This window comes from Anarrhichthys ocellatus, unplaced genomic scaffold (assembly GCF_004355925.1).
Source record: "Anarrhichthys ocellatus isolate YVR2014 unplaced genomic scaffold, GSC_Weel_1.0 scaffold107, whole genome shotgun sequence".
Taxonomy (NCBI): Eukaryota; Metazoa; Chordata; class Actinopteri; order Perciformes; family Anarhichadidae; genus Anarrhichthys; species Anarrhichthys ocellatus.
Genome location: NW_022280137.1, coordinates 115,043 through 130,492, shown reverse-complemented (window position 1 = coordinate 130,492; position 15,450 = coordinate 115,043). Strand labels below are relative to the sequence as shown.

The following is a 15,450-nucleotide window of genomic DNA, read 5'->3' as shown; positions in this document are numbered from 1 at the left end:
AGAGAGAGAGAGAGAGAGAGAGAGAGAGAGAGAGAGAGAGAGAGAGAATGAATGAATGAATGAATGAATTAAATCATCGAAGGACAGAAGGGCATTTGGGATGTGTGTGTGTCCGAAGAGACACGATGAAACCCTTACGCTTGATTGTTCTCTCTGATGTTTGATTATAATTATTCACACCAAAAACAACTACAAATTACAATTCAGAACCAACCTGCATTCTCTGTATGATAGGATATTTATTTGATCTAAAGCACAAAACAGAGTTTCACAGAAAATGCGAGAAAAACCAATGTCACTGAAATGTCAAACCTACCAGCTGGCTTTCTCCCCCAAAAACACCTGCTCGCTCCTTCTTTCTAACAAACCCCTGAATAACATTATCCCAAAATAGAGTTCCCAAAATAACATTTGATCTCATGCATGAGAAACCGTGTTTGTGTGTGCTGCTTTCCATTAGAACGTTAGATGGGAGGCTTGTTCTATTCACATTGTACAAGCCGCTCTGAGACGTGACAAGAATAGTCAGCTGTAGTGATACGGCACCGTACACAAACCATGGCAGAGAGAGAGAGAGAGAGAGAGAGAAATGTTGTGTTCATCTTTTATCAAGTGCTAACGGTATATGTGCTTAAAAAGATCCACAAATAGCAGGGTCATCACGGCACAAATAACGCAAACAAACCTCAACAAAACCAGCAGCACGGCAAACCACACAGAGCGACATTGTGCATTAGATCATCTTTACCCTGATCATCCACTGACTGTGGCTTTGTTTACGTGCACCAAATATTTGGGTTTTTGCCCGGTATTCTGAAAAACACGATATTCCTAATAAGCTGTATACATGGCTAATGAAAATTAATATTCCATTAATGTTCCCATTTCCAATGCAGTCGTGCATATGCTAAATAACGTAAAACCCAAACATGTCGCTTATCACTTCAAAATATGAGAAAGTGGAACGGAGCCACTTGTGCCATTTTTCCTTTTGCATTAAAATATGTTATAAGCCTCTCTCTTTCATTCCCTGTTCTTGAAAAAGTCGACGTTGCGATATTTGCGCATGTCCAAAAGAAATGTTGATATCCAAGTCCTTGCTCTACTTTGACTTTGTGAACTATTGGCTAGTTGGTTTGTTTAGAACGGGAAAGAGGCCGTGTGTCACAAATGCCTTAAAAATCCCTATCTGTCTACATTTGCAAAGAATGCTCTTAAAACCCGAATATTATCGTTATATCACACACGTCTTAATCAGAAAATGCTCCATTCGGAATAAGGCCTAATTCAGAATATCCAAATGGAATATGATGTTTACATGACTCATTTCAAATTCAGTGTACGTATGACTCTTCTCAGACTGTAGTGAAATTTTAGAAAAAATAGCTTCATGATGCTAACGAAACATGACACCAGATGTTGACATATTTGTTTCATGGTGGACAATCAAATCAAATCAGTGGCCAGCAGATCAGACTGTGGTTGTACTGGACAGTTTTCAGGTGTGAACGTGCAACTGTGTGAATGGTGCTTGGCAATAATATATAGTATATCTAGGGCTGTGCTCAGCCAAAGAAGTTGTAAGTCAACTAGCACACATACGATTTTGTCGGCTAATCGATTGATTTAAATCAACAGGTATGTAAAACTGAGTTTCTCCACAAAGAATCACACAAACGTGCAGCCTTAAATCCTGAGTTTACCACAGATGTGTTTATTATTTTCTTTGACATAATTCATTCAGCATGAATAAAGCATAAAGAATGACTAATCAACTAAAGAAAAAGAGACCAAAAAGCACCGATTAGTCCCCTAATCGATTAAGATGGGGCAACCATACATATATCTGTAATCTCATGTTAATTCTCTGAATCTCTGTCACAGCCGGTGAATTCTGGCAACAGAGTGAGGAGGACTCAAACTCAAAACAGACAGCATTCAAGCAGGCAGGATGAAGGCTTACAGGTTGGAATTGCAGTCCGAAAAATCAAGCAAATCCAAGAAGACACGGTTGGCGAACAGGTCAGGAATGGACAACAGGTCAAAATACAGAAACAGGTAAACAGGGAGCAGATTCAGTTTCAGGTGCAGACGGCTAGAAAGCAAAGGCATAAGAAACCTTGACAATCTGGCAGAGAATCAGTGGAAATGGACCTTAGACTAATGAGGGAAATGGGGAGCAGGTGAGCATGTGGGTGCAAAAGGTCAGGTGATGGAAGGGGCGGGAAAGGGGTTACTGCAGTGCAGGAGGGAGTGGCTGAATCAGCAATGACAGGAGAGTTGGTACTGTATATGGTGGCAGGAAAACTGCAGTGCAGATAACATGAATGCTAGGAGCTGGCTGAAGTAATGACAATCACTGCGTTCCATTTCGCAAATTTCTTCTTTTTCCTTTTACTGCAGCTGCCCTTACAACATACATCCTGTTGCAATCAGTATGCATTTAATTGAGACATACTACTTCGTCATAACCAGGCGGCAACCTCCGGGTCTGAATAGTAAAGCCAATGCGGAAGTGTCTTATTCAGCGTGCAGTACTTAGCTCCACCCTCTCCTGTCACTTATGATTGCAAAAAAACAAGATGGCAATCCACAAGATGGCATGGTGACATCCACTTCTTATATACAGTCTATTGTTATAACATTGCACCTTGCATTTGACCCCTCTTGCTTCTATACTGTATATCCGCTGCGCAGAGAATTGTGGGTCAGAATAGCCAGAAAAGCATGCTGGCTTGCATACTGCAAAATGCGACTGAATGCAGTAGGACATTCTGGTATTTTTCGGCATACAGCATTTGACATGCTATGTATTGGGACAGACTTAATATTTTTTCTGGTATTGTAGTATTTGTATTGGAACGCACAGCAGCTCTGTCTCTTTAAAGCATTAATAATTGATTATTCTTACCACTTGGAGGCAGTGTAACAAGCTGTAAACACAACGCTAACATGTCACCACCTTTTCAAGTTTTTTTGGTGAACGTGTTACCAAACAGTTGTCCGTTTATCCATCCAGAAAAACAAGTGGCAACATTAGTGTTTATTTAAACTCTTAATGTCTTAAGGAAATTTAAATCTCTGTAGCTATAGATGCTTCGACTAGTGGCCATCTATGTCTCCTTTTGGTGCCGGCAGGTACAGAATAGATATAAAAACAACAAATTCAGCACTGAATGCTTGTGGCTTTTTTGTGTTTGGAATAAAGGGGCTGCATTTCTTTCTCCACTCATATAAAAGGAAATATTTTATCACTCCGGAGCGATCACTCCAAAGACTCTTGGATTGATTATTTCAATGATAGATTGATTGTGTGATCTTACCAACTGATGTGGGTATATAATGCATTTTATTGAGCTTTTATAGTTGTGTGTTTTTACTGTGTTTTTATTGGTTTTATGATGCATTTTTATTGCAACACTGCCTGCAAGCCTGCTTTCCCTTTCAGGACAATAAAAGTTGATGGCGTGAGTTGTGACCAATAAAGCACTTCTAAGTTTAAAGTGTTCATGTTAAGTCAAACAGAATCTTAAAGGGCCACACACTGGTTGTGGATTTCCAAAACTGCATTTTGCACCCGGCGACCAGAAGCAGAACCGCCCATTTGTTCGTTTGGCAGGCTTGAAAAGAGGTGCAATTGGAGCACATTGATTTTTCCTCATGTTAAAAAGCTTTTATTGACATGGCATTTTCTCACCAGAGAAGGTTACAGCAGAGGAGAGAAGAGAGGGAGGGAGAAGGTGAAACATGAAGGGATACAAAAGAGATGCAGCAACATGATGGCTCTGCGCTTCCTGTAAATTCACCCCCATTTTAGCCCACTTCACTATCCTTTGAAGCACTGCTTCTCCCAATGCATTCACACACAGACACACACACACACAAGAAAAGATGTGGCTGACTCTTAAAACCTTGAAACTCTGAGAGAGAGGCGGCATGAGAGGCCCTTCCATATTTCTTTTCGTGGACAAAACACAGAGGAAGGGACAAGACAAAGACTCAAGGTGACTGTATTCAGAGCACATACGACTAATATAAAGCAGTGATTCAGACAGACAGACAGTGAGACAGACAGACAGACAGAGATATTAGAGCCAAGACAAGGATGAGTCTGGAAAGCTTTGTCACCTTTAAAGGTTCGCGCATAACGATAATCTCTTTGTGAAACCTCATAATTTCTCCATAAAGAGTCATAAAGTGTCACAGTGGCTTCGTCTCTGGAGAGCCAGATGACGCCTTACTGCTGACACAGCGCTAAATCACAGCTCTCCCTCCCCCTCCTCTTCCTACTCCTCCTTCTCTTCCACCTCCTCCACCTCTTTACAATGGAAATACATGCTCCCTACTCCTACCTCCATCCATCCATCCATTATCCAAACCGCTTATCCTGTTCAGGGTCGCGGGGCGCTGGAGCCGATCCCAGCTGACATTGGGCGAAGGCAGGGTACACCCTGGACAGGTCGCCAGTTCATCGCAGGGCACATATAGAGACTCCTACCTCTTCAACCTCTATTTCTTCCCTATCCGTCCCTCCTTTAACTTGTTTGCCATCATTTGAAAGTACCTTCGACGAAGTCAATATACTGTTAATGGGCACACTACTCGTTCCATTTAAACATGCATATTTTAAATACAATTGGCTTCCAAAGGAGAAAATCTAACTTGCAATTACTGATTATTTTTGGCCATTTGGGGCAGCACAACCATTGACATGTTAGAACCTTTTAAGTTGATATCATGAATTTACAAAAAAAAGGTTCTTTAATTACACGTGCAGAAGTTACGGAGCAACATTATGATTTATTTGGAGTTATGTTTCTGGTCACCTGGTGAATCACCTCTCTTTTAGCTCCGCTTTTGGTCTCTACCTAAGCTTAAGGGAAATATCTGGCTGTTTAGCTGCTAAAAACTCTACTTCATTTAGCCGCTTTAGGTATTTTCTGTCTTATTGTACATTCTGGTCATATTAAAAGGACAGTTCACCCCAAAATCCATATATTTCATCTTAACTGTCAAGCTTTTATCAATCTAGATTTTGGTGTGAGTTGCCTAGTTTTGGAGATATTGACCATAGAGATGTTTGCCTTCTTTCCAACCATATAGTCCGATATGGTTATCGGTCTGTGGTGCTGCTGTCTTTGGTTAAATGATGTGCCGCCACTCCGGAAAAATGTAGGTTTAGGCAACAAAAACGCTTTGTTAGGTTTAGGAAAGAAAATAAATCATGGTTAAAATGAGTAACTTGTTTGCAAACTGTCTCCTCTGTTTGTACATGGGAGGACGATGTATAAAGTTACATAATTGTACTTAAGTATAGTACTTAAGTAAATGTACGTAGTTACATTCCACCACTGCTAGGACAAGAGCACAACGTTTTTACAAGAGTACAAAGTTCTTCATACATAGCCTTTTAATTTTGCTCTCAAAGTGCACCAGATTGTTGCATTTAACTTTCAAATGTATAACTTTCTTCCGGGGAGCATGTCCCCAAACCCTCCTAGAGGGTTGGAGGTCCACTCCCCATAGTCTCATAACATCCTGTGGGAAACACTGTAGTCACAGCAATGCTTTGAGCTAAATGCTAATTTCAGGAAGCTAACATGCACATAATGAAACTGCCACTATGTTTACAATATGTTAGCAGGAAACCGTTCTCAAACGTAGTTTAGCGTGTTAACTTGCTTATACATTTGCCAATTAGCACTAAAATCAGAATACAGCTGAGGATAATGGGAATGTCATTAGATAGAAGTAAAACTTTGTCCTGATGATGGCGTTAGATAAAAGATCAGAGGAATCTGAAGTCAGTAGGGGGTCATTATCTGAGGACCGTGAATGTCTGTACAAGATGTCATGTCAATCTTTCCATCAGTTGTTGAGATATCTTAGCACCAAAGTGGTGGACCGACCAACCAATGTTGCCACGACGCTGGCTTGGCTAAAAAGATGGGACAGTCTGCAGAAGTCAGATGAGAATTTGTCAGTTTTATTTATGAAGATGTAGGGCAAATGGGCTCTGGAGTGTTATTTTCCTTGTCTCATTAACATGGTGAATTTTCATTCAGCTGCATGACTGATGCAAAATGTGAAACGTAATGTGAGCTGAGCAAGTTTAGATTACATTAGGTGACTTTATTATGTCCCGGAGGAGAAACTACTTTCTTCGCCCACGCATAATTACAAATAACAACAGAGACACAAGTCAAACAGGTCATGGCAGACAACGTATGAAAGATAAGCTGCCAAAACCGCAGCACTAACACACAAATACTCAAATACGACATCAGTGCAGCCCAGGAGATACTAAATCAAAACAATGTACGTATTTAATATAATCCAACACTTAACAAATAAAAGACAGACCACAAGTTATGAAACTGGGACCAGAATATGGGCCATAAATGTGAAATTTTGTCATAACAATACACATGAAAGGAAACCTTAAGAAATGTGTCAAAAGTACAACCCATATCTAAGATAACAAGCAAGTATCTCACCTCATTCAAGTTCCACAGCTGTGGGTGACAAATACCCTCTAATTAGTTCTGTGGAGCATCTTTGACTGTTTTAGACAAACAGACAAACAAAAAAGGTGTAAAGGATGAAAGAGAATTTCAAATGAAGCTATTGATGCTTCAGCCTATCTGAGAACATCATTGTGTCCATTTAAAGCAGATCCAGGGATTATACTCAAGATTCAGAGCATGGCGAGAAGGATCAAATGTACAACACCTAATGCCTGCGGACTCAAGTCTGTTGTTAAATATCCTCTCGTGTACCTAAATCCCTAATCTCATCATGCTGTTACATTCAGTCTCTCAAATCTCTGCATCAGATGCTGCAGTAATGCAGAGCTCCAAAAATAGTTCACATACAGTATCTCTCAGGGGATTTCAGTCTGAGGTGACGCCTTTACAGGATTCATGGTTAATATTCATTTTCAGCAAACTACTTGAAGAGAAGTTAAATGCTGAGGAGAACATCCGTCTTCTGTCTGTCTCTCACACGCACAAATATACACACTTCTCACCCAGTCAGCACTGTTGTGTTCATCATTAGAGCGTCTGACGGCAGCATTAAAAGTGATGGATGCCTACTGTTTGCTTACTACTGGACAAATCACATGTTTGATTCAGGCGGCAACCTCCAGTTCTGCCAAGTGAAGCCAAAGCGGGAGTGTCTTGTGACTCCGCGGTTTCAAAAAGCAGTCTGATTGTATAGAAGTCTATGAGAAAATGACTCTATTTCTCTCTTGATTTATTACCTCAGTAAATATTGTAAACATGAGTTTATGGTCTCAATCTCTAGTTTCAAGTCTTATTCAATACAGCATGATGTTCATTTAGTAAATGATGGTCCATTTAGAGTCTAATAGACCATGAAGCAGAGTATGCTTTAGGGCGGGCTTACTGTGATTGACAGGTCGCTGCCGCTACCAGAGCCGTATACAGCGCCTCTACGTCACTCCTCCACATTCCAAATATGGCAACTTCCGTTCATTGGTTGCGGAAAAAAACTGGCTTGGCGACGGCCGTAATCCGCCAAATCTCCAAACTCGAGGCTTCAAAACAGCAGTCCATTACATTACAGTCATTTAGCAGACGCCTTTATCCAAAGCGACTTACAATTCAGTGTCTATCTATACACCGCAGGCACAGCTATGGGAGCAATTAAGTGTCTTGCTCAAGGACACATTGACATGCGACTAGCGGAGCCGGGGATCGAACCGCCGATCCTCTGATTGAAGGATGGCCCTGCTCTCCACTTAGCCACGGTCACACAAAGTCCACAAATCAATGGGTGACATCACAATGACTGTGTCCACTTCTTATATATGTCTATGGTTTGATTGAGTCAGATGGTCTGACGGTATGCCAAAGTCATAGATATCTACAGAAAATGTAAAGGGATGGCTCTTGCCAACAGATGACACCACTCTTATATCTGTACATTAATCATGACATAGGAGCCATCTAGCTAGCTTAGCATAAATATTGAAAGCAGGGGGAAACAGCTAGCCTGGCCCATCCAAAGGTTAAAAAATCTGCCTACCAGCACTTCAATGCTCACAAATCCACATGTTAAATATTTGCTGGTTTAATCCATACAAAAACCCAAGTGTGAAATGCCCTATTTGCGGTTTAACCAGCGGTTTTGTGCGGGACTATTTCTTGGCTGAGCACATTAACTTCTTGGAGCCTCCTCCGTTAAGTTAATCATCTCCTGGCTTCTGCTTCATATTTTGGCGTACAAACATGGAAGTGGTATCAATCTTAATAGTGGTGGTAGATGAAAGGTCAGTGGGTCACAATATCTTTCTCTGTGCATCATCATCCATACAGAATTTAATAGCAATCTGGCCACTATTTGTCAAGTCAAGATATCTTGCTCTGAATGGACCAACAGACACTCGGACTCCAGCAAGCCAATTGACATTCCCATACTTAGGCTGTCCTGCTAGAAAAGTGATAAATGGGGGGGATAACATCCTGAAATCAGAGCTGTCTTTCCTAACTCTCTCCGGGAATCTTCAATATACATCTTCCAAGTCCATCTGCAGGAGATTTCCCCCAATAAACCCCGGTCATGATTTATTAGATTTCTAGCAAACAGTCAGGTTGAAAGTTCAGCTCCTCCTGTGTGGGACTAAAAGCAGGTTTGATTTTCCGGTTTCTGCTGGTTTGCCAGAGAACACAGCAGTTTATTAATCACACACACGACGGGTAAAGAAGAGTGATTCCATACCTGTGGTTTTCTAACCTTGGTTCAAGGAGGCTCGAGGGTCCTGGAGGTGTTTCCAGCTGGTCCCCTGAAAAAAAGTGGAACACTTTAATTTCACTCCATCACCGCAGCCAATAAAAGCTTTTTGAATCAGGCGTCTCACCCGCCTCTGTTATCTTTTGACACTCTTCCATCAGTGTGGAGCTGTGAGATAACATAGAAGCTCTTCACAAAAGAAGGACAAAAACTCTTTTCTTCTTTTTTATACATTTCATATATTTAACTGAATGACAGGACATGTGGATTCAATCAGTTTAATTAAAAGATCCAATTAATCATTCAAGATAATAAAGACACAGACAAAATCTTTATCTTTAGCATGGAGGTCTGCTGTTTACAACCTGCAACCTACAACATGTGAATTGATCAGTTCATCATGGTTGAACTGCAGTCACTTCTTCAATGAATTGTTGGTTACCTAAATCAAAATAAGCTGTTGCTAAGTAACATCTGGTTTAGTCTGATAATCAGCCAACTAAATATTATATTCTTCGTGAATAATCGGATGATTACTTTCTGGATTAAGGGATGTATCACTTGGTAGGCCTGAGGCTTTCAAAGGCTTTGTTTTGTCCGACTTTTCAGTTTACAATCATTTCAAACTCGGAACCCAATCGGCTGTCGATCTGACGGCGCCTTCTCCATGTGCTGCTCATTGTTTACAATCCGTTTAGCAACTTGAGATGCGAGACACAATAGCTCACACTGAGCTTCATTGGGAGGGAGGTAGCGTCTTGCTCAAGGAAACTTCAGCAGGGGGAGACAATGACATAAGCACCTCCCACAGCCAATGTTTATGCCACAAGTCTGTCAATGATCACAGGTAATACAGTGGTAAATACATTTCAGCCATCCGCTCAAAGATATTTTGAGATGCTCCAAGTGCCAAGCAGCTTTGACTGAACAAAAAGGGATTTTTTTGTTTTTTGCTGCTTCCATCCCGCTCTAAGCTGCCGACTGAGCTCTGAGAGAGGCGAGCCGCTGCGGAGTGGAGATAAGGCTGTACCTGCCAGCCATGCTCATCACTGTGTGTGTGTGTGTTTGTCTGAGACACTGCGCATGTCCCAGGTCTACCAAGATAAGAGGCTCTCAGGAACCCAACCGAAAAATCGGAGCTACACTAAACACCCAACAGAGATCAAGTCAAGCGGTACAAAGGAAAAATACTTATTCTTTTTCGGAATTGGCTGAAATGGAAAAAAAGAGATAAACAGAGAAGTGATTTCCTCTACAGCAGCAACAGAAACACTTATCGGTTCTCCACTGTGTGGTAACGTTAATTAAAGGAGAGGCAGCTGGCCTCGGGTCTGTGGATGCTCATTCCTGCAACTTGGAGAAGAGGCAATTATAATGATGATGATGACATGGTTATGAGAGACCTTCTCATAGTTATGATGTATTCCAATTATGTGATACAATGTAATAATTATGAGAAACATGTGAGAAATGCTCTCATAATTACGAATTCATATTAAATACGTATTGTCTCATCATTGAAACATGTTGTTATAACTATAATTATGATAAATTATGAGATAGTTTATCATTATTATGAAATACAAAGTAGCAAGAAACTAGAAAGCAAACTTATCTCATAATTGTGAGAAAACTTTGAAAAATCATAAGGTAGTTCCTATTAATTAGATCAATTATTATGAGAAACATTCTCATGATTATGGCTTACAATTACAATGTATTATCTGATACTATTTGTATCTCTAGCTCTTATCATGGCAAAACAATCTGTCATAAATACAAGACACAAAGAGGGATACCAAGTCATAACTTTTTGATACTTTTAGTCACAATCATGTAAAAGTGTCTCTCAAAACACATAAAGGAGTGTTACATTGAGGTTAGTTCCCTCCTCAGCTACTGAAACTGTGTGTACAGTCCACCATAGATGATCCTCTCCCTTGTTGTTTCATGTAGAGGCATAAAGAAACATCTCTTTGTTTCTTTCTTTCTGTTTCATATAAACAGCTTTAAACCAATAGGCTGACCTCTCTCTCCCCATATACACCACTCATATACAAAACACGACAGATCTATCATCCACAGCCCGACACAGCATTTCTACTTACATTCTGCTGATAGTAACTCTTTGTTGCATCTACAGCCCTCCATTTCTCACTCTTTCTGAGAAAATGACAGGAAGCGTAGTAGGAAGTGGTTTATTTTTTTGTACATTCGTCTCATTGCGTTCTCGCCTATTTCTGCAAGAATTGTGAGTAATATCGCATCGGGCTTCTTAGACTCTACCGACAGGCTTCTCTGATGCAGGGTGTGAAGGATTGTGCTTGTTTAAACTCAAGCAAAGGGAAGCCGATACCACGAGCCACAAGTCATGCCTGAAGGAGTGTGTTGTGTGACCTCATGGTGCAACCATGACAAGAGCAGCGCTGATTAAACTCCTCATCCTCGTGATCCTCGCCTTCATCATCTGCCTCCCAGAATTCTTCACATTGTACAGAGGTGGGTCATCCAAAGCCACTTCGAATGGAGGTTTATCCACTCTGTGTGTGTGTGTGTGTGTGTGTGTGAGTATAGTATGCTTGTGTGTGTCTTTGCCAATTGTCCACAGCCTTTAGAAGCGTTAAAAAGGCTGTGACTAAAAGTGTTATTCTTCGACGTTTTGATCAAACTTTATTTCAGAAGTTTACCGTTAAAAGAAGTAAACTTTATTTTGTTGAGTCACTTTGTTCTGTTCCTTCCTGTTCTTGTTAGCTCTGTTTAAACGTCTTTCTTTCTTTCTCTCTGAGCTAAACTAGAGTCACTGCCTCGTGGTTGCATGTCATGTTGCAGTTTACACCCGTGTCTGTCCAAAATGTCACCACTTCTTCATCTTATCCTATTAGACATTTGTGTAAAAATTGTCATAGTTGGCATATGAATTCTTGAGTTATGGCCAAAAAGGTGTTTTTTGAGATCACAGAGACCTTGACCTTTGACCAACAAATTCTAATCAGTTCATCCTTTAGTCCTGATGGACATTTGTGACAAATCTGAAACAATTTCGCTTGAGGCGTTTGTGAGATATCACAAGAACGGCACGGACGTGAGGTCACAGTTACCTTGACCGTTGACCTCTAAAATCGGATTCAGTCCATCCTTGAGTCCAGGTGGACATTTGTGCCTGAGATATCTTCACGAGAACAGACTGGACAGATGGACGTACGGAAATCATAACGCCTCCGAACACGGCTGTCGCCCAGCACGGAGGCATGAAAAAACACTCCCACATAACTCCATACAACACTGACTGAAGGCTGCTTTGAAAGTGCTTCTGTATTGTATTGCCTTGAAAAGCTTGTTCTCTTTATGAAGGCAGCTTGCTTTAGGCTTTGCACTCGCGCACGTCTTTGCCTTCAATGGTTTCGTCTTTTTGTCTGTGCCTCTCCTGTCTGTCTTTGTGTGTCAGACATAAACTGGAGGCGATAGCTTCCATTTTGAGATCCCGCTCTGATTCCTGACTTAAGAGCACTTTGCTTTTTTTTTTTCCCCACCCTAATCCGGCTCCCGCCGAGAAATTGCTCTGAATCGTCTGTTCGTTCTTTTTCTCCTTTCAGTATCAAAAGTGAACTTCCTCTGCCTGCCCTACCGACCCTGTGAGCGAGGGAATCGGCTGGAGAAGGGGGGAAATGAAACGAGTGGTGATGCTGAAATTTGGAGAGAGGATTTGTGTGACCCTCCGTGGACTCCAGGAAGTAGCAAGTGGGAGCAGGTCTGCACACGGGAGAATCAAAGCAACGCGACAGATCCTGAGTCGGACTCCGGGAGGGCCGGTGAAGACCCAGAAAAGAACTGGTTCATGTGTGAAGCGGATATGGACATGGCAGAATTACATAGAAACATGTCATCTTCAGGTATTACGCAGTTATATCGATACGATTTTGTTCTTTTTAGCCATGTGGCTACAGGGATATCAGTCGGCCCAACACTTTGGTCCAGACTGAAATATCTCAACAACTATTGGATGGATTGCAATGAAATCTTATGCAGACATTCATGGCCCCCAGAGGATGAATCCTACTGACTTTGGTGATCCCCTGGCTTGTCCTCTAGTGCTACAAAGTTGTTGAGTGAAATCTATCTAGCTCACTCCCGGTTAAACTTTGATTCACATCAGCATTGTACTCATCACAGATCTGAATCAGGGCCTTTATTATTTGGAGATTGAAGTTGGTGAAGTACAGTTAGACATCTGTTAATTTAATTTCCGATGAATTTAAAACATTTCTTACATTATGCTACTCGATCTCATTTTCAGGTTGTAGCTACAGTTTACTCACATTAACTGCCACTGAAAACTGTTGTGTTTGTGCTTTGTAGGCTAACAAAAGACACAACTTACTAAGCCATAACTTTTAGATACTTTTAGTCACAATTAGAATGGTAAGGACGTGAGGTCACAGTGATGATGTGTCTATTCGGCTGTTACCTCTGCATTCATCTATCTATCCATTCACAGCTCTGAAAACACACATCGAGGTGTCGGTGGAGCTTCAGCTTAGTGATACAGAGACCCTGAATCTCACCTTGTATGGCAGCAGCAATCACAGCTCCTTACACCTCCGCCCACCTGAGGAGGAGGAAGAAGAGGAGGAAGAAGAGGAGAGGAGGGACGATGAAGGGCAGAGGAGGGCGTTTTACTGCTGCCTCCCTGTCCCGCCCGCCGAGGAGCCGGCCAATCAAAGACGCTGTCTCCTTTGGCTTGCCAATCGAACAGTTTTGACTGCAACAGCGCAGGAAAAGCTGCCATGGAAACGCACACAGAGAGGTCGGTGTCAGGATGAGAGCGAGCTCTTTGTCCCCTGTGTGGTCAGCGTGGCTTTACTCTACAATTGGAGAGAAGAGAGGGAAGAAATTGGCCAATCAGTTTTCATTTTGGGTTAAATTGATTCAATCTCATTCAAACCCGTCTTCTCTCTCCATCCACGGTGGAGTCATTTCTTTCAATAGAGCCAAATTTTCCTCAATTCTTCTTCTCTTGACTTCAATCTCAGCTCTGTGACTTCGTTTCCCTTTCCTCACTCTGGGATCCTACGGCACAGAGAAACAGTACATCTTAATCTACTGTATCTACAAGGCTGTATTGATTCTGGCTTGCTCTCTTTCTGTTCATCTCTCCAACACTCCCCCAAGCTACGACTAACTCATACTTTCCAGTGTGTGTGTGTGTGTGCGTGTGTGTGTGTGTTAAAAGCTGGAAACCATCTCACTTTAACTTTTCCACTAAACTTTTTCCATCCTCTCCCTTTCCTTTCTGCTCCCATTTGTCGCTGTATCTTCTGCTATTATTTCTTCGTTTTTGTCTCATTTCTGGATTTATTAATCTGGATATTTTCTCCTCTCTTTTGCCCACCAAATACATTTGTCAGGCGAGTCAGTGAGTCCATTGTAACGAGGGAAAGCACCCAAATCCAGACAATCAGAACATGTTGGTAATTTAGTGATAAAATGAAGTTACATAAGCTTACAGGCAGACAGGCAGAGATTTAAAGGTTAAGGTTCAGGTTCAGGTGGCTTGATAGTAGGGACCAAAGCAACTGAGTCGGGGAAAAAGGAAGCTGGTATGTATACATGTACCAACAGGGTTGTGAAAAAAGCCTTCTTGTTTCCCTGAAATGAAAACTCACTGACCTCTGCCAGTTTTATTGATGGCCTATCAGTGACTACCAATCAGGTTGGAGCATTTCTGGGCCTATGGTAGCTATGTGAGATTGTTAGTGATAATTCAGAAAAGAGACAGTTCATGTGAAGTTTTAAGACGCTGCTTGTTGCTGTTGTGCGTGCAGCTATTTGTAAATGATGCCAAACATTTCAATCAGTATTTGTATGGTTATGTATCTCTTTTGACTGTTTGGTTTTCATATTTTCTGCAAATCAGAGTAAGTGATAGAAGTCGTGTGTTAAAGTTGTCAACTCATTTGTTAACTAGGTTTAGATATGCAGTGTGTAGGTTTGCTTATTATTTGGGTTTATTTACTTTAGGCTGAATAAGCAACAAGTGTATTGTGGATATCTGTTCTGGATATCCCAAAAGATAATAATAGGCCAAAATACCTCACTTCAGCTATGACTATAGTAACACTTGGATTGTAAACATCTGAAATGGGAAGTTTTATAGAAAAAAATCTATTGCAGATATCAAAAACACAATTGTGAATATCTGAAATTGAAAGACCATGCAAAGGAAAGGCAGAAGTTCCTTGGAGGAATGTCACTGTGGATATCTAAATTTGTTTCGATAGGAAGAATTACACTACAGTTAACTTCACTACATATCCAGTCTAGCTAATAAATGTCAAAACATCCACCCATACTTTTTAAAGATTTAAATATATCGTGTTGTTAGAAATGTTGTCATGGATATCTTTATAATTACCATGAAACATATCATGGATATCTAAAATGTAATTGCAGTTAGGAGTGTGGGTGAGATTAATTGTTAAAAGTGTTACAGTCTCTGTGTAAATCCCTCTCTGTGCTCCAGATGAGTGGTTCTGTGTGTTCAGGGCGCTCTGGCTAGTTCTGCTGTGTGTGGTGATGCTGACTATAGTCACAACCGTGCTCGGACAAATCTATTGGAGACGCTCATGCAGTAAGACACGCACGCACGCACACACACACACACACACACACACACACACACACACACACACACAC

At 41.2% G+C, this 15,450-nt stretch overlaps 2 protein-coding genes across 2 annotated transcripts in view; one reads left to right on the top strand and one right to left on the bottom strand.

Moving 5' to 3' along the window:
* The window catches only part of klhl5 (kelch-like family member 5), a 45,248-nt gene extending 34,163 nt beyond the window's left edge, over positions 1–11,085 (bottom strand). Inside the window, exons 1-2 of the mRNA XM_031876277.1 lie at positions 10,866–11,085; positions 8,746–8,809 (exon numbers count right to left, since the gene is read on the bottom strand). Of these exons, the coding sequence (XP_031732137.1) occupies positions 8,746–8,809; positions 10,866–10,908 (107 nt within the window). The 5' untranslated portion in view covers positions 10,909–11,085. The remainder of the gene's footprint in view (positions 1–8,745; positions 8,810–10,865) is intronic.
* LOC116399263 (uncharacterized) overlaps positions 10,956–15,450 on the top strand; it is a 7,345-nt gene continuing 2,850 nt past the window's right edge. The window contains exons 1-4 of the mRNA XM_031876278.1: positions 10,956–11,256; positions 12,351–12,647; positions 13,253–13,561; positions 15,278–15,385. Of these exons, the coding sequence (XP_031732138.1) occupies positions 11,169–11,256; positions 12,351–12,647; positions 13,253–13,561; positions 15,278–15,385 (802 nt within the window). The 5' untranslated portion in view covers positions 10,956–11,168. The remainder of the gene's footprint in view (positions 11,257–12,350; positions 12,648–13,252; positions 13,562–15,277; positions 15,386–15,450) is intronic.